General features: G+C 40.2%; 1 protein-coding gene across 4 annotated transcripts in view; it reads left to right on the top strand.

Moving 5' to 3' along the window:
• Galphai (G protein alpha i subunit) overlaps nt 1–19,843 on the top strand; it is a 160,670-nt gene that overhangs the window by 108,141 nt on the left and 32,686 nt on the right. For 2 of the 4 annotated variants that reach the window (XM_053779754.2, XM_053779756.2), the window contains 4 exons: nt 12,721–12,870; nt 17,881–18,065; nt 18,770–18,888; nt 19,275–19,442. In XM_053779754.2, coding sequence (XP_053635729.1) covers nt 12,750–12,870; nt 17,881–18,065; nt 18,770–18,888; nt 19,275–19,442 — 593 coding nt within the window. In that variant the 5' untranslated portion in view covers nt 12,721–12,749. Of the gene's footprint in view, nt 1–7,668; nt 7,912–12,720; nt 12,871–17,880; nt 18,066–18,769; nt 18,889–19,274; nt 19,443–19,843 lie in introns of those variants that run through there. The other 2 variants (XM_053779753.2, XM_053779755.2) reach the window with 2 other exon arrangements.

Below are 19,843 nucleotides of genomic sequence, written 5' to 3'. Positions count from 1 at the left end.
TTTTCCACACTATCCCAATTCTTCAATAGGAACATATCAGCAATTTCTAAATTAAAGATTGAGGCCGATATATACCAACTGACCTTCGAGGACACCTGATTACATTGCACAATTCACACCAGTGTCCCTACGGGTTTAGCACTTCCCCATGACTATGATAATAATGAGACCAGTGTTAACACATTAAATTCATTATGGCGTCTCTACAAGAAAACAATGCGGTACCCGGTAAGAGGATTATTGTTAACTTTGTCTTAGTATATAAAGTTGTAAAGTAAACCTATTATAAGGCATCACTTAATATACAGTATTAGAAAAGAAGAAATATATAGCCCAGCTGTTCGACACCCCCCCCCCCCTTCACTTACAATTTCTCAAAGGGTCCAGATAGCATCACATTTTATTACATAAGTATCATATTCATTTATATGTTCCACCTTTAGGAAAATTATGTAAGTTTCCACAGGTACGTCCCACATCATGAAGTACTACTAACACGACAGCACATTACTTATCCTATTTTGTAAAAACATAGAAAAAAGAAATATTGCAATAAACCTCATCCATGTTCGGCAAGTCTTTTACTCACTTCCACACAGTTATATGATTTACCCTTAAAGCTTAATTAACCACACTATTAGCGTCATTGAGGGAATCGATATTGTGGCTTCACTATAGAGTGAAATTTTTAAATTCGTACATAATATTCATAATTAACTTATAGTAATCCCTAAGTGGTCGCTGAGTTCACTTATCAGTCAATACTCCATTGTTTCTGATTGGCTTCAGATCTCAGCTGCTGGTGTTTCTTACTAACGGGTTGAAATTATTTTCTGCCAGTTTGCTAATTTTACTGATTAACATTGAAAAATTGAAATATTTATTTTATGTGATAGTTTGTGAACGCTTCATTCGATCGGCTTCAAACCTTCAACACCGATAACATGAGACTGTAAGTTCTGAGCAGCTTCAAACTGCAACACTCGTGATTTTGGGAATATTGGTCTCTTCGATAAGTCATGCTTCTGAGTAAAAGATTCCACTTAGTTTTTGGGCTGTGTAAGTGCAAATTTATCATTGTTATTGAAGAAATTGGGATATTAGCTCAAGTGATAATTTGTGAATGCCTGTTCTGATTGACTTCATATCTTCAGTGTTGATATTTATCTGATCAGAAATGTAAGCCGCCTTCTACATCTTTCCTTTTACGAGGTAGATGGAGCTGGGCTTAAGGGATGTTTTCCTGGAGAAGGTTTCGGGGGTCAACGCCCCCGCGGCCCGGTCTGAGACCAGGCCTCATCATGTAACCTTTCTTGGAATAATTTAAGGTAGATATAGGTGTCGTCTTACGGCATCACAAATTTGGTCTTGAGGAGGCTTTAATAGATTTTTAAAGTAGTTCTTGTAACAGCTAGCCTAGTGTATGCCGATGATATCACTCTGTAGTAAGAACTTCAGAAAACAGGTTTAATTTCCGCCAGCCTTTCCAAGAATGCCAGTAAGTTCGTAATGTCACGTTGTACTCTCCTATTTGAGCTGGCAGTGGTCGATTCACAACGTTTGGCCTCTCCTATTAAATCTCATTGACAGTCCTCCCCAATTCCTGGCCTCCAGGGCTGGGTCATATCTATTCTTGAAGCTGCGCATAATGACTGGTTTCACCGCCTCTTCATCCAGTGTGTTCTATTTACCAGCCTGGGGTAGAAAAGTACTTAATAATGTTTCCATGAGGCAGTTATTTGTATCCCCCGGCTTCCTCTCCGAGCATCTCACACAGCCTGCCTCTAACCTATGTCCATTCCTCGGAGAATTTTAAGAACATAAGAAGAACATAAGAACGAAGGAACACTGCAGAAGGCCTACTGGCCCATGCAAGGCAGGTCCAAGTCTCCTACCGGCTTAAGCCAATGCACCCAACCTAGTCAGGTCAGGTCACATTGACTTAAGGGAGGAACACGGCAACCGACCTGGTAGCACAAGCTATCAGGTCTAACTCACACCCACCCACATCTACTCATGTATTTATCCAACCTATTTTTAAAGCTACACAACGTTCTGGCCTCTATAACGGTATTTGGGAGTTTGTTCCACTCATCCACAACTCTATTACCAAACCAGTACTTTCCTATATCCTTCCTGAATCTGAATTTTTCCAACTTAAAACCATTGCTGCGAGTCCTGTCTAGGCTAGATATTTTCAGCACACTATTTACATCCCCTTTATTTATTCCTGTCTTCCATTTATACACCTCAATCATATCCCCCCTAATTCTACGTCTTTCTAGAGAGTGCAGTTTCAGGGCCCTTAGTCTATCCTCATAGGGAAGGTTTCTGATACATGGGATCAACTTTGTCATCCTCCTTTGTACATTTTCCAGAGAATTTATATCCATTCTGTAATACGGTGACCAAAACTGTGCAGCATAATCTAAATGAGGCCTAACCAAGGATGTATAGAGTTGAGGAACAACCTGAGGACTCCTATTATTTATGCTTCTTGATATGAAGCCAAGGATTCTATTAGCTTTATTGCGAACACTTATGCACTGTTGTCTTGGTTTCAGATTACTGCTAACCAGAACTCCTAAATCTTTTTCGCAATCCGTAATATTAAGATCTACATTATTTAGTTTATATGTGGCATGGTTATTGTCCTGTCCAACATTTAGAACTTTGCATTTGTCTATATTAAACTGCATCTGCCACTTCTCCGACCACTGCATCAGTCTATTCAAATCTTCCTGGAGTGCTCGAATGTCCTCGTCAGAATGAATTCGACGACCTATTTTGGTGTCATCGGCAAACTTGCCGATGTCGCTCTTTATGCCCTCATCTATGTCGTTTATGTAGATTGTGAACAGCAGGGGGCCCAACACTGACCCCTGTGGAACACCGCTCGTGACGCTTCCCCACTCTGATTTCTCCCCATTTATGCAAACTCTCTGCTGCCTATTTGTCAACCATGCCTCTATCCAGGAAAAAATTTCTCCTCCTATTCCATGCGCCTTAATTTTCCTCAATAGTCTCTGATGTGGGACCCTGTCAAAAGCCTTACTGAAGTCCATATACACAATATCATATTCATTACCATGATCTACCTCCTCAAATACCTTAGTGAAAAAAGTTAATAAATTCGTAAGGCAGGAACGCCCCTTTGTAAAACCATGCTGAGATTCGTTGATTAATTTATGCCTTTCAAGGTGGCTACGAACTGCCTCGGCAATTATTGATTCCATAAATTTTCCCACTATGGAGGTTAGGCTTATTGGTCTATAGTTCGAAGCTAAGGACCTGTCACCTGTTTTGAAAATAGGTATCACATTTGCCATTTTCCACTTATCTGGCACCATGCCAGTTTGTAGTGATATGTTGAAAAGATTAGCCAAAGGTGTGCTAAGCTCCTCTTTACATTCCTTTAGAACCCTTGCATACAGTTCATCAGGGCCTGGGGATTTGTTAGGTTTTAATTTATCTATTTGCCTAAGGACCATGTCACTTGTGACCCTAATAGTGCACAGTTTATTATCGTCCTGTTCTACATAATTTATCATTACTGGAATATCGCTGGTATCCTCCTGTGTAAAAACTGAGAGGAAGTATGTGTTAAAAATTCTACACATTTCCTTATCACTGTCAGTGAGCTGACCCGAGGAACTTTTGAGTGGGCCTATCTTGTCCCTGATCTTACTTCTGTATACCTGAAAGAATCCTTTTGGGTTAGTCTTCGATTCTCTTGCAACTTTAACCTCATAATCTCTTTTTGCTTTTCTAATTCCCTTTTTTATTTCTCTCTTTAACTGAATATATCGATTTCTCAATTGCCCCTCTCCTCTTTTGATTTGCCTATATATGCCTCTCTTTTGACCAATCAGATATTTTAATCTATTGTTCATCCATTTAGGATCATTTTTGTTTGATCTGATTTCCCTATTTGGAACATAATTTGACTGAGCAGCTAGAACTATGCCCTGGAAAGCATCATATCGGCAACCATCACCACCTACCTGACCCTTAGTCAGGTCATTCCAGTTCAGCCCACCTAAGTAATTTTTCAGTCCTATGAAATCAGCCAAGCGAAAGTCAGGGACGGAGACTTGATTGCCATTATTAGGGGAATTCCATGATATATTAAAACTGAGTGATTTGTGATCACTTTCCCCAAGCTCATCATTAACCTCAAGATTATTAATTAGTGTTTCCCTACTGGCAAGAACCAAGTCAAGGAGGTTATTACCCCTAGTTGGCTCTGTCACAAACTGTTTTAAAAAACAATCCTGGATCGTATCAAGAAAGTCACCTGACTCTAAATTTCCTGTCAAATTGCTCCAGTCAATCTGTCTATAGTTGAAATCTCCCATTAGCACAACATTTTCGTATGTAGATGCCTTACGAATTTCGTCCCATAGAAGTTTACTGCACTCCCTATCAAGATTTGGGGCCCTGTAAATCACACCCAAAATTAGTTTTTCTCGGCCCTCGAGAAGCTGTAACCAAACAGATTCAGTGGCTGACGCTTCTAATTTAATATCTTGTCTAACACAACAATTTAAATTGTCTCTGACATACATCGCTACTCCACCACCTTTCCTGTTGACCCTGTCAGTGTGGAATAATTTATAGCCTTGTATGTGACATTCAGAGGGCATCTCTCTATCTTTCAGATTAAGCCAGGTCTCTGTTATAGCAATAATATCTATGTTTCCTGCACTTGCAATTAATCTTAGCTCATCTATCTTATTTCTTACACTCCTGCTATTAGTATAGTAAACCTTAAGGGAGCTAGTCCCTTGCTGCCCTCTGCTGTCCCCCTTTGTTTGCTGACCTGATCTATTGTCTTTATTTATAACTTCATGCTGAATGCCTTTTATACATTTACTGTTTCCAACCCAAGTGTTGCAACCTGCTTGTTTCCCACACACACCCATACCTCTATCTTCCATCAGTTTAAAATCATAGGCATTTCACCAATGGCCTTCTCAATCGAGTCTGCAAGTGCTACCACCCCAGCCCCAGAGAGATGTACCCCATCCCTTGCATACATATCATGTTTGCCATAAAAGTTGTTCCAGTTGTCAATGAATGGGATTGCAAGTTCCTTGCAGTATCTGTCTAGCCAGCAATTTACACCAATTGCCCTAGACAACCATTCATTTCCTACTCCCCTTCTAGGCAAGATGCTACATATGATTGGGATCCCTCCCTTAGACTTAATGAAATCTATAGCTGACCTGTACTTATCTAGCAGCTCTTCTCTCCTACCCTTCCCAATATCATTTCCACCAGCACTGAGACAGATAATGGGCTTGTTCCCATTACCTGACGTGATATTATCCAGCCTGTTGACAATGTCCCCAACACCAGCTCCAGGGAAGCACACTCTGTCTCTCATCTTCTTATTCCTATTACAAAAAGCACGGTCAATATATCTTACCTGAGAGTCACCAACCACAAGAATGCGCTTACCTCCATTAGCAGGGGCAGTAGTACCCTTACCTTCACTGGCCACTGAAGTACATTCATCCTGAAGAACAGAGAAGCGATTTCCTACCTTCAGATCTTCACTCTTAACTTTCCTTACTCTGATGCGCCTTCCATTACTGTGAACCACTCGCCACTTGTAGCAGGTGCTGGACTGCACCTCACTGCTGGTAGCCGTTGCTACCTCCCCAGCTACAGCCTCCTCACAGCGAGAGACAGACTGCACCTCACTGCTAGAAGCCTCATTCCCCACAACTCCAGCCACCTCACACTCTCTCCCAGACCCATTGAGGTGGACCTTCAGCCTCCTAATCTCCTCCTGGAGAAGCAAGACCTCCTCCTTCAACTCTCCAACCTCAATTTTTAAAACACTGCAGAAGCAAGCCATGCTTTGTAACCGTCCACACTAATCCCCAAAGCAGCTCAGGGTCTGTGACCTCACGTGACGACTGACCACTGAGTACTGACGACTGACCACTGAGTACTGAGACGACTGACCACTGAGTATCATGATTCACGATCATTTACTTACTATGCTTCCTGTCTTAGCCCTATCTGCAGATCCCAGGCATGCATGTGTGCAGGGTTTGCATACGATGAGGGGAAGGTAGTTGTGTGTGGGCGGCGGGTAATAATGTGGGAGGAGGGTAGTTACTGGTGAGTGGTGCTGGTGTGACGGCCGATGGGCATCTAAGGGTAAGTGCGGTGGACGGCGGGTAGTTGCGTGTGCGCGGTGTTTATGTGGCGGGCGGGTAGTTATAGGTGGGTGGAGGGCGGTGTTGCAGGTTAGAACCCCTCAAGGAAGGTTCCTTGATGTTGGTGAGGGGCTCTTGATTTAGGGAATTGGATCTGTGCTCCAGTTCCCCGAATTAAGCCTGAATGCCTTCCACATCCCCCCCCAGGCGCTGTATAATCCTCTGGGTTTAGCGCTTCCCCCTTGATTATAATAATAATAATGCAGGTTAGAAGGCGGAGATGTTTGAATGTGGCGGGCTGCGGGCGGGTAGTTGCGGGTTAGCAACGGGTGGTGTTTGAGTGTGGCGGGCTGCGGGCGGGTAGTTGCGGGTTAGCAAGGGGCGGTGTTTGAGTGTGGCGGGCTGCGGGCGGGTAGTTGCGGGTTAGCAGGGGCGGTGTTTGAGTGTGGCGGACTGCGGGCGGGTAGTTGCGGGTTAGCAGGAGCGGTGTTTGAGTGTGGCGGTCTGCGAGCTGGTAGTTGCGGGTTAGCAGGGGCGGTGTTTGAGTGTGGCGGGCTGCGGGCGGATAGTTGCGGGTTAGCAGGAGCGGTGTTTGAGTGTGGCGGACTGCGGGCGGGTAGTTGCGGGTTAGCAGGAGCGGTGTTTGAGTGTGGCGGGCTGCGAGCGGGTAGTTGCGGGTTAGCAGGGGCGGTGTTTGAGTGTGGCGGGCTGCGGGCGGATAGTTGCGGGTTAGCAGGAGCGGTGTTTGAGTGTGGCGGGCTGCGGGCGGGTAGTTGCGGGTTAGCAAGGGGCGGTGTTTGAGTGTAGCGGGCTGCGGGCGGATAGTTGCGGGTTAGCAGGAGCGGTGTTTGAGTGTGGTGGGCTGCGGGCGGGTAGTTGCGGGTTAGCAAGGGGCGGTGTTTGAGTGTGGCGGGCTGCGGGCGGATAGTTGCAGGTTAGCAGGGGCGGTGTTTGAGTGTGGCGGGCTGCGGGCGGGTAGCTGCGGGTTAGCAGGGGCGGTGTTTGAGTGTGGCGGGCTGCGGGCGGGTAGCTGCGGGTTAGCAGGGGCGGTGTTTGAGTGTGGCGGGCTGCGGGCGGGTAGTTGCGGGTTAGCAGGGGCGGTGTTTGAGTGTGGCGGGCTGCGGGCGGGTAGTTGCGGGTTAGCAACGGGTGGTGTTTGAGTGTGGCGGGCTGCGGGCGGGTAGTTGCGGGTTAGCAGGGGCGGTGTTTGAGTGTGGCGGGCTGCGGGCGGGTAGCTGCGGGTTAGCAGGGGCGGTGTTTGAGTGTGGCGGGCTGCGGGCGGGTAGTTGCGGGTTAGCAGGGGCGGTGTTTGAGTGTGGCGGGCTGCGGGCGGGTAGTTGCAGGTTAGCAGGGGCGGTGTTTGAGTGTGGCAGGCTGCGGGCGGGTAGGTGCGGGTTAGCAGGGGCGGTGTTTGAGTGTGGCGGGCTGCGGGCGGGTAGTTGCGGGTGGGGCCGCTGCGGCGCTGACTGCCGCCAGTTCAAAGCCACATCTGTGGTGTCAGTTTGGTGAGTCAGTGTACAGCAACAGGTCGGTCATGTGAAACTCACGCTTACCATAACATTTTCCGGACATTTTTCGTGACGGAGACTTTGGGACTTTATTAAGAGAGAACTGAAGACTATTACCAATATTGGTGAGTGAGAGAAAATGAAATAATAAGGCAGAAATAAAGGAAAAAACTGAAGATTGCACTTTGTTTACAGTCTGTTGAGGCGTGGACCAAGGATTTACTCCACCGGTCTGAACTGTCACTTTTTTATACGTATGACTGGTTATAATGGTACTGTGTTGTGTGGGTATTTACTCCTGGGGTGCTGCTTTACCCTGGGGGGTTAATCACTTGTTGGGGAAGGGTCACAAGAGGGGGAAAATTGGAAGTTAGTGACCTACTTGCGGGTAAACCTTTGGGACCATAGGCGCGGCCCAGCCAGCCAGACCTCAGTCATCATTGTAACAGTGAAGCACTGCAGTAGGCCTCCTGGGGTATGCTAGGCAGCAGCTACTCCCACCCACGATCATCCCCACTCGTGTATTTATGTAACTTAAAACTATTAAGTGCTTGTTTCAGTGTCACTTCTCAGTAGTTTATTCCACTCGTCCACAATTCTCTGTCAGACCTGTGATTTCCTGTATACGTTCTTTTTCTAAGGTTATCAAACTTTAAGTCGCTGCTTCTTGTTCTCTCTTAGTGATATATATTCAGCACATCATTGATATATCAGTTATTCCTATCAGCCATTAATGCTGTATTACTTTTTGGTTTAGCACTTTAAATGCTCATAAATAATCTTCATTTGTTAACCTCAGTCCTATCTCCTTGCAGATTAGTGCTTTTAATCTTCCTTCAGAAAAGACATATCTGATAGTTAATTAACTTTGTTAACCATCTATCCGTGTTTTTGAAAGCAATTGTCCTCTAATGCTGTGACTAGAATTGTGCCACATAATCTATATGAGGCATTATAAAAGTTGCAACATAATCTATATGAGGCATGACTCACAAAATTGTAATCACATGACTTAAAAAAAAACGCAGTATGGTTGGGGCTTAAACTTCCGGCAAGTGAGTCTTAAAAACTCCAGGCCATTGTGTAAACCACTGGGCCAGTTGGCTACAATAAGATTCATCCAATTAGGTATATTTATACACCATAGGGAGGTTAGCATGGGTCCCACTGTGACCACAAATGCAAGTTTTTACAGACGACTCTCCCGCCAGCATACTATGGTTTGTTTGCAGTTGTGTCATAACAATTTTGAGTTGTGATGACGGTTTTGAGGGAACTTGAGCTAGAGTTTGTAATGGCCATGCTGGCAGGAGATTCATCTGTAAAAACTTGCATTCGTGGTCACAATGGGATCCATGGTAATCTCCCTATCGTGCATAAATATACCTAATTGAATGGATCTTTTTGTAGCCATCTGGCCCAGTGGCTTATGCGCTGGCCTGGAGTTTTACGACTCGCTTGCCGCAAGTTTGAGCCTGACCCATACTGTGGTTTATATGAAGCCTTACGAAAGTTGCCACATAATCCATATGAAGCATTATAAAAATATGAAGAGATGTATGATCTTGTGACTTCCTTTATACTTCTTTGTATTAAGTAACCAATTAGCTTGGTGGATACTTAAACAATTATCTTGCTTGGCTTTACATTTCTGCTGACCAGAGCAATTTTATAATGCATATGGGATAGATTTTATTTTTAAATGTAATAATGCAAACCAGAGCTCCAAAGTCTTTTTTTTTTTCTTTCATTTAGTTTGATTTATTTCAACATTTATTTGTGCTCTGGTAATACGACATGACCTCAGTGGATTTTGGCAATTCATATAGTTTAGTTTGAATTGTACAACATTAAGTTTATTTTTGTTTTGAGATATTTTGTTGTGCCCAACCTAAAATAACTTAATCTTACTGTGCCAGTGGTAGATGTGTGTGCTTACATTTGGTCAGGTGCGTGATATGACTATACTAAGCTGTGCAACCAAAGTAAATGTATTATTTTTTGCTAATGTCTCCCAAAATATAAATTTTCTGTCCATACCATCATCCTATTTAAATCATCAAACCTGAAACTCAGGTGTCCTAGGATATTACTTGTAGCCTGTATTTAAGATTTTATTTGTAGCTAACTCATGATTTCTTGGCAGGAAGCCATTTTTTAGCTTGTCTTAGGACTTTTACTAGTTTGTCTTTGTGTTCTTTTTAAGGTGTTGACACTAAAATTACTGCTTATTTCAGTTTTGGAATATGTACAGCATTTTCATTATCCCCTTATTCATATGCTGTACAGTATCTATTGAAGTTTGCTAGGGTAGCATGAGTTATTTTTTGAATACCTTTGAAGAGTTTCGAGAGTTTCACTACTCTTGGAGCCCAGCTATGGGCCAGGCTCATCTGGTGCTTGCCTGGTCAACCAGGCTATTGCTACTGGAGGCCCACTACCCCACATATCCATCACAGTCTGGTTGATCTGGCAACTGGTGAAGATGCTTGTCTAGTTTCCTCTTGAAGGCTTCCACACTTACCCCAGCTGTGTTTCTGATATCTTCTGGTAAGATGTCAAATAGTTTGGGATCTTTGGTCACATTAGCCATCTCTCACCAACATAGTAACCCCCAAAAAATGAAACATTCACCATTATTCATTAATAGCAGTTTTGCCAGAGGTGTGCAAACAACAGCATACCCATTGCTCCTTCTGAGTGTAGACACTGTAAGTACTTCCCACTTCCAGGACTGTGTGGCTAACTGGTTTCCCAAAATCCCTACATAAATATTTCCTTTCTCACATTCCAACAGCATGTCAATTCTTAGAAACCACTAGACTACATGCACTCAGATCTAATATTCTCTTGCATGCCTACTGGATGCTCAAGACACTACCACTCCTCCCCAGCTTCCATCCCCTTCTGGGATAACTCCTACATCTTCCCATCATGCTGGATTCATACATCATGTTTGCCATTATATATATGCTGCTCCATTTCTAAATGGGCAGAGCACATCAACGATCCCATTGCCCTTTGAGTTTTACCTTTTGTAACCCAACTCATTAAACTGTAAACTAGCAGTTTTTTTTTTTGCTCTAGGTATTTACCCAGCTTTCTCTAATGGCCTTTCCAATATTGTCACAATACTTTTCAGTGAAATGGTATGTGTGCTATTTTCCATTTCTTGACTAGTTTGCCATATTGTATCGATAGTACAATACTTTTTGTAAGTTAGTCTTGGTTTGTTTATGCATCTTACTCTTCACTGCTTTTTTGTTTGCCACTGTCATCTTCTATATACTGTGTGATGCTTTCATTTTTATTCCTGAGCTATACCTCCCATTTTACTGTGTCTGCTTCTGTATTCACCTCATGCTCCTTAGTTTGTTGTGCCCACAATAATTTAATTACACTACTGATAGTATTCTAATGTTGTAGCTATAGTTTTGCGAATTCTGGGTATATTGAGGTACGTATTTGTATTTCTTGCACTTATACTGTAGTTCAGTTGAAAAATAGTAATAGATGCAATTCTGCTAATAGCTGGGAATTACGTTGGTGGAGAAAGTACACCCCCTCCTTTTTCCCATACTTACCATATCTTACTTTGGGTCTTTGTTCTTAAAGTAGTACAGTACTTTCATGTACTGTTTCAGTATGCTGTCCTGATTTGAATATTAAAATGGTATAAAATATCGACAGGTTGGTAAGTAAGACATATGCAACAATTACGTACCGTTATTCCGAAATATTTCACCTACACAGTAGGCTTCTTCAGTCGAGTATAGAAAAGTTGGTAGAAGCAGTAGAGATGCGAAGATGATGTAATCAGTCCATCTCCCTTGAAGATCATCTCAAAACTATGTCTTCAAGGGTGATGGACTGATTACATCGTCTTCACATCTCTACTGCTTCTACCAACTTTTCTGTACTCGACTGAAGAAGCCTACTGTGTAGGCGAAATGTTTTGGAATAAAGAAAGTAACTGTTGCACATGTGTCTTACTTACCTGTCTTCTTATTTGCATATCAACTGTAGCCTGCCATTTTTTGAGCATATTGCACTGAATTATACCTTGTATGGTAGTTTCTAGCATATCCATTTCAGCAAGCAGTCCATGTGTTTTATACTTAAGGAATAAGGTTTGTTTGGGAAATTTATCTGGTTTGGTGATATCACAGGTCCAGTATTTCAGTTAGAAGGGTACTCCATCCATCTGTCTGCTAAACATAATGAATTTTTATTCACACCAAAAAATAGAAGACTTACTGTTATGCAATATTGTAATAATTGTATAAATAATATCAGCACATTCATAAATGTATATTAGACCCACCAGCTGATGTGTATGTATTAGATGCCTGACATCATTTGTTTACTCTTGAACATCAGCAAAAATTGAACATTAATGCTAATTTGAGCTCAGTTTCAAGCCATTTTCAGTACTAAAACCAATCAAAATCATCTCTATTTCTGTAATATATATTTCATTCTATCAAATGAGATCAAGAAATAGCGAATACAACTGTGAAAAACGTATGAAAAACACTGCAAAATCGATGTTTTAATCCCCAAAAAATACTGCGTGCTGCAGTATTTGTTTCATGTGGTGCACACTTACCACATAATGTATTCGCTCATATCTAGGCCCAAATTTACCACTCACAGCTTATCTGAGTGAGCTGAGCTCAAGCCGTAGTTCTACATCTTGGACCCTGGCTTCAAAGCCGTAGAACTGCGGGATGGACCCCCAAAGGGTTAAACAGAGCCACTTAGGCTAACCAGGCTGGGTATTGGCTGAGTACTGTAATATCATTGGCCAAGTGCCCTAATCCAGACTGATTAGTGGTGAAACCAGTAGTAGCTGTGCTTTTAGTACTAGCAAGGGCTGATTGGAGAACTTTTAGACAGGTTACATAGAGTGGCTGGTAAATGCAGCCCAGATTGTCATTACATTCTTGAAAAGGAGCTTGCAGTACAGTATTGAATAAATTTTCTTTACAATATATGTATGTAAATTTCAGTTAACAACTTCTGCTTGTATTTTACAGGGGGGCGGCACTCTCACCCATCAGCAGCCATGGGGTGTGCGATGAGTACTGCTGCTGACAAAGAAGCAGCAGAAAGAAGCAAAAAAATAGACAAAGATTTGAGACTTGCTGGGGAACGTGCTGCCAGAGAGGTTAAGCTTCTACTTTTGGGTAAGTTCGTAGAAGAAATCTGTTAAACTGACTGTCAGCAAAATCAAGTTAACCTTCTGCCAACTTTATATTTTATTGAAAACTTAATATGGAAAGCAACCTTTGAGGGGATTTTAGTTAGTTTACCACAGCCACGCTGGTAGAAGAGTCATCTGTAAAAACTGCATTTGTGGTCACAGTGGGGCCCATGCTAACTTTCCTGTGGCGTATAGAAATATACCTAGTTGGATGAATCTTATGAGATTCAGTTGTCCAAGTGGCTTATGCACTGGCCTGGAGTTTTAGGACTCGCTTGCCATGATGAAGGTAATGCAGTAAAGGTTCCAGATTTTTTCTCCTGCAGACTATACGTAATGGACTTAGGGAGGACCTGTCTAACATTGACTGTGGTTACTTGGCTGGTAATTTTATCAGTGAAGATCTTACAAACATTAAAGAAGGGACCTTCCAATGACATTTTTCTAAATGTACAAACTGCCTAAAGTACAGTGTGTATACTCTGTCAGGCACATCACAAGTACACCTACCATTCGACTTACAACCTGCTCGGCATGTGACCACTCAACTAACGACTGTGTTTTTTATGCCAAATTTCTGGGAAATAAACAAGTGTTTGTGTTGTACACAGTGTTTATCCTAAACCTTACGGTATAAAATACAGTACTAACAGCATAAAAAGTAAAGTAAAAAATGAAATACCAAAATAAAACAATAAAATAAAATAATTACAAAAGTGTGATGTTGATATTCAGTAGTAAGGTTCGACTTGCATCCATTTTTACTTACGACCGGTTGGTCGGAACCAAGCTTGGTCATAAGTCGGATGGTACCTGTACAACGGCAGTAAGAGGAGCAAGAGGAAGACCCTATTTGAATGGCTGACACAGATCATTAATGTTTTACCATCTTGGCTGACACAAATCATTGATGTTTTGCCGTCTCTGCTTTCATTCTTCATTGATGATGAGGATATGTATACTAGATCAATGCAAGTAGTGAAAACAAAAACAGAAATATGTACCAATTTGGTTTCACCTGAATTTTGTTTTTCATGGTTGAACTAGGTAGCCGTCCGGCAAGCTCTGCTGCAGTTGAGATCTTTCCTTTTGGGAAAATTCATTCTGAGTTAAGAAACAAACTGATAAAAAGACTTAAAACTTGAGGTGTAATAGGATGCTTAACCCCTTGACTGTCGCAACCCCTAATCCTGAGGTGTCTCCTGGTGTCGCAAAATTAAAAAAAAAAAAATTCTTACGAAATGATAGAGAATCTTTTCCCAATTGTAATGGCACCAAAAAAACGAAATTTGATGGAAAACTGACGGAATTACGCTCTCGCGAAGTTAGCGACCTCGGCGATATTTACAAATCTGCGATTTCGCTCACTTTGAGCCCTATTTTCGGCTAATTCCATTGTTCCAGTCGACCAAACTCATGGCTATTTCTGTAGAACTCCGTTTTTTTCTATCAATTGAGTACAAGAAACTGCCCATTTACCGATTTCAACTACCCAATAATATGGTCAGAAATTTGCAATTTGGCCAATTTCATGAAAATTAAAAAATATGGCAATTTCAAAATAAGGTCCAGAATGAACAATGCAGACATTCCTGGCTCTAAAATAACATTTTCTTTGTTCATCAGTCACGTCTCCAGGCCCTTTTGATATTACTCTTGCTTTCTATTTTGAATTTTTATTCAAACAAAAGATAGAAGATTCACTGTTATGCAGATTACTGCAATACTGTAATAATTGTACAAATAATGTCAACCCATTCATGACTGCATATTAGATTGGCTAGTTGGACATTTATTGGACCATGACATCATTTGTTTACTTTTGAATATCGGCAAAAATCAAACGTTTCCCCTACTTTGAGCTCCATTTCCAGGTTCTTTTTATAGTAAAACCAATCAAAATCACCTCTATTTCTATAATATGTTTTCCATTCTATCAAATGAGACCAAGAAAATGAGAATACGCCCATAAATACTATACGAAAATAGACCACAGATTCGGCATTTTAATTAAAAAAAACGGTCGGAGTTTTTTTTTCTCATGCACTTGGTGCTGCAGGATTTTTTTTTATATGGTGCACACTGACCACACAGACCCATTCTCTCACATGTAGGCCTACCAGCTTGCTCCTGCTTGATTTGAAGCCGCTAGAATTTGAGTATATATACGTCAAACACAGTGGCTCGTAAGACGTATATATACGACCAAAACAGTCAAAGGGTTAAGTGTAAAGATGAGGACTGACAAACACTACAAAGCATGCACAGAATAACAATTTTCACTCAACACTGTCGTAACATACTGTTGTTAATAAAACCTGGTTACTTTAAAGCTATACTTGTGGATTGTAAATTTGTGATATCTACTGCAAACTGTTGTTTAATTATAATTTGTTAAAAATTGTATGTTGTACTGTACAGTACAGTACAGTACAGATATTATTTTACAGAATTGATTTTTTCGCATTTTTAAGCATTGCATTTTCATTTTATACTCTACCTTGAAATATTGTATTGTAATGTATATCTGAATTATGCTACTCAGTATTGATGTATTCAGTAACAGTACAGTACAGTGGTACCTCTGGATACGAACAGCCCAACACTCGAACAATTATGTAAGTGCTTTTGTAAGTGTATTTTTGGGGGTCTGAAACAGATTAATCTAATTTACATTATTCCTTATGGGAACAAATTCGTTTGGTATTGGCACTTTAAATACACTTTCTTTAAATACAGGTACTTTTTGGACCAAAATATATAAAAAAATTTGTATAAAAGATGAGTTAAGTTACTATAATTTTTTGTATCAAAACCATAATAAATACATAATAGCTTTTTGAGTGAAGGTGCCAGGGCTTTTTAAATTAAAATTCCCGTTCCAGGCCAGGTACTGTATTTTACGGCGAAGAAGACGCTCCTGTGTCAAGGAGGCCCTTTCCCTCCCTCCCTCCCCTCAATCCTGACAGGCTAAATTTTGGATAAGAAAGATAAACATAAAAATAAGGCTGCAGAACTTATGGCTATGTTCTCTCTCTACTCACTGTCTCGATGCATGCAAATGGATGTGTCTATGGCTAAGATTGCATATTGATTTGTGGTGTTTATATTGGCTGTTTAAAATAATGAAAAACACCTGCCACTCTAGCATGTTAACATTACTGAGTGAATGTAAAATGTTTCATAGTTACTCAACTGAACACGATTAAAACAAACCTATGATGTGCAAAGGGTGGCTTTTGTGTATTACTATCATATGCTGTAATTTTAATTTTGCTTTTTATATCTGATAATATTCCTTTAATATCAGGATTGTTTGAGGCGAGTAAAAATATTACCGGATGGTCTGATGGTAAACAGGCGAATTAGCCTACTGGTACTACCTGTAGTTCATCCAACTTTATCGCCTAGTTTACCTTAGCCTACCAGTGCTAAGCACCAGAGCTTAGATTCCTGTCCAGTATTGAAGCTGCTCTTTAGGCTTAGGTTGAGTCCTATGAGCAACTTAACTTTTGGCTTCCAAGATGCTGGGTAAATGTTAGAGATTTATTTTGGGGTAAAAAAAGTGTCAACACCATAAAATACGGTAAGTGGATAGCTATCAGGGGAGCTACCCACGACAACCTTGGTGGTAGGAGAGAGAAAGTTAGCATATGCAATACTTTTACATTGTAGTAGTAGTGATTTACAGGGGAAGGTTCACAAGGACCTGACATGTTTATTGCACTGCAGTAAAGTATCTTAGGCAGTAGATAGAGATAAAGAATAAGATATTTACTGGGATTTAGATGAGGCTTTTGATAGTCTTACACAGAATACTGTTAATGAAAGTGGTAGCACAGGTTGTTGGATTAAAGATTCTCATGGATTGAGATATGGCTGACTAGTAGGGGATGAAATCAGAGTTGGGACAAGTCACAAGTGGTATTCCACAAAGATCCTTGTTTGTAATCTACATTAATGGCCTTAATGAGGGAATAAAAAGACATGAATAAATTCACTGACAAAACGATAAGTAGGCCAAATGACAGATTCGAAGGACACTGTTGAACTTTAGGACATATTAATGTTATGGTCCAAAAAATAGCAGATGTAGTCCAGTGTGGAAAGGGGCAAGGTCCTAATCTTAGATGATGAAACTAACCCTCACACTTATAAACCAGGTGATATAGAACTGGTTCATACAGAATGTGAAAAGGACTTTGGAGTCATGGTAAGTAGAAATCTGAAGGTAAGACATACCTTATTATGCATGCCTAATCTTTCACAGTAAGGTTAATGTACTTGGATTTATATCAAGACTTTTAAGTAATTGGAATCCTAAGGTCATTCTGCAGCTTTGTACATTATTAGTAAAGCTTCACATAGATTGTGACTTAGTTTTGGTCTCCATATTATGGAATGATTATCAAGGCTTTGGAGAACATAACGAAGGATGACAAAGTTAATGCACTGTATAAGGAATCTTCTATGTGAAGATAAATTGAAAGCCCTGACCCTACACTCTTCAAGGATGTAGAATGGAAATATGATTGATGTATACAAGTGAAAGAAAGGTTTAGACAAAGAAAAAATAGGGTGCTAAGAATATCTTACCATTTCTTTCTCAGAACAGTTGATTCAAGTTGGATATGCAAATTTGGATTTAGAAATGATATAGGAAAGTTGAGTTGTGGATGAGCAGAATAATCTGCCTAGTAGAATGATTGAAGCTAACACCTTAGATAGCTTTAAAAATAGGTTATTAAAAATATACAAGAGAAAGGTTAAACTTGGACCTCTTAAGCTTGGGCCATTAAGCCTACTGCAGTGCTCCATTCTTATGTTTTGACAAAGGTCAGTATTTGCTTAATACAGTACAGTAATTTAATGCTTTTATGTAAGTATAGGACCAATACCATTAAAATTACCCAATACTGTCAAAATTAACCAATGCCACTGATACCAAAACTTTGGCACATCCCTACTTTTATACATATTTTTGTGTTTATAGGTGCTGGCGAATCTGGCAAAAGCACAATTGTAAAACAAATGAAGATTATCCACGAGACTGGATATTCACGTGAAGAATGTGAACAGTACCGACCTGTTGTGTATTCCAATACCATCCAGTCTCTCATGGCTATCATCAGAGCAATGGGACAACTAAAGATTGACTTTAAAGACTCCAGTAGAGCGGTGAGTTACTAAAGCCTGCTGTGTTCTTGGCAAACATGGGCTGATCTGTCAAGTACTAAGGAAATGTATGTTTATTTTTACTATGTTGATTACTATATAGCAATAGTAGTTTTAATTCTCCCTTAGAGCAAAACTTGTGTGAGGGTACTGTTTCTTTCTCTGAAGAGAAAAAATCACTTGTAATTAGATTGATATTTTCAGTATGTACATATGTGTTACAATTATAGCACTGACCAAAAAATAAGTTGCTAATGATTTTATATCATAATTAATTTTTATATAGATTTTTAACCAATTATATTAAGTAGTATATAGGAGGGCCCTGTTTATACGGCTGTAAAGTGAAACGTGGCCTTTTATCACTTTCAAATGTGTGTAAAAGCCTGATAACATGTTTGCACTATCATAGATGCCTGATAACATGTTTACTCTCATAAATTAAGTGAGCAATAAGCTAGGCTTAAAAAAATGCACATACAGTACACACTTAAAATATTTTTGTCCTTAGCTTATAGTGAGTGGTAAATATATTATTATTGTAGGAAATCTGAAAAAATGAAGAATGGGTATAGATGAAAACTGTTGCAATAGCGAAACACCATAAAGCAAAGTTCTGTAAAGCGAGGTCCTCCTGTATATTAAAAATTATTTTGGGCTAATATTAGATATTTCCATTGCTGTATGCTAAACTCGTATTTTTTTAGGATGATGCCCGACACTTCTTCACTTTAGCAAGTGCAGCAGATGAAGGTGAATTGACGCCTGAATTGGCCAACATAATGAAGCGCTTATGGAATGAGAGTGGTGTCCAGCACTGTTTTAGGTATGTGGGGGGATGGGGCAGTGAATGTTGCATAGCACCTTTAATTGTATGCTTGGTAATCATATAAACAAATATACTCACAGATCTATGAATTTATTTTTTATAGTTTGGAACTTTGATTGCTAGCTTTCTTAATTTTAAAAGAATTCTACCTTCATCCTAATTTTTTCTCTAGCTTTACTACCTTTTTAGCAGATAATTTTGCAGATTATTTTGAATGTTCATACTGTGTTCATTTTTTATATCTTCTCGTTTTTAATTTAAGCCAGGCATTTATGACAATGTATAGCAGACAACAGGGTAATCTCATAACTTATTTAATGTTTGAACTACTGTACATATTTTGTACATAATTTTTATGCACTAAACTTTTCTTTTGTTTTCAGTCGGTCGAGGGAGTACCAGCTGAACGACTCTGCTGCCTATTACCTCAATGCTTTGGACCGCATTGCTCGGCCTGGTTATGTTCCCACTCAGCAGGATGTCCTCCGCACCAGAGTTAAAACAACAGGCATTGTTGAAACCAATTTTTCCTTCAAGAACTTAAATTTCAAGTAAGTATGCACTCTAATGATAAATCTTCACTTTTTAATACCAGGACTCTTATATTGTAACCAAACAATAATTTTTTTGTCATAATTCTAGTCAGAAGTTACTATTGAGCAGGTTGTCTCGGCACTGTTTCTATGTACGTTCATAATCTTTCTTAATTTTACTTAACTTTTCTGTTGCCTTTCTAATAAAGATTTTCTATTAGTATAAAGACAGGAGTGAAAATTTAGAATATTACTCTACTTCTAAATTATTATTTTAGATTTTTGTAAGATGCTTTGAGATTTTTTAATGCTTTCCTGAAAAGGATCAGCAAATTTGTACAAGTCTTTGGTGAACAGTGGTAGTAGCATTATAAAAACTGGAGATTATCAGATATTTTCTTAATTACCATAGTTCTCAA

The sequence above is a fragment of the Cherax quadricarinatus genome, chromosome 24 (genome assembly GCF_038502225.1).
Source record: "Cherax quadricarinatus isolate ZL_2023a chromosome 24, ASM3850222v1, whole genome shotgun sequence".
NCBI classification, from domain to species: Eukaryota; Metazoa; Arthropoda; class Malacostraca; order Decapoda; family Parastacidae; genus Cherax; species Cherax quadricarinatus.
This window is presented reverse-complemented; position numbering and strand designations above follow the sequence as displayed.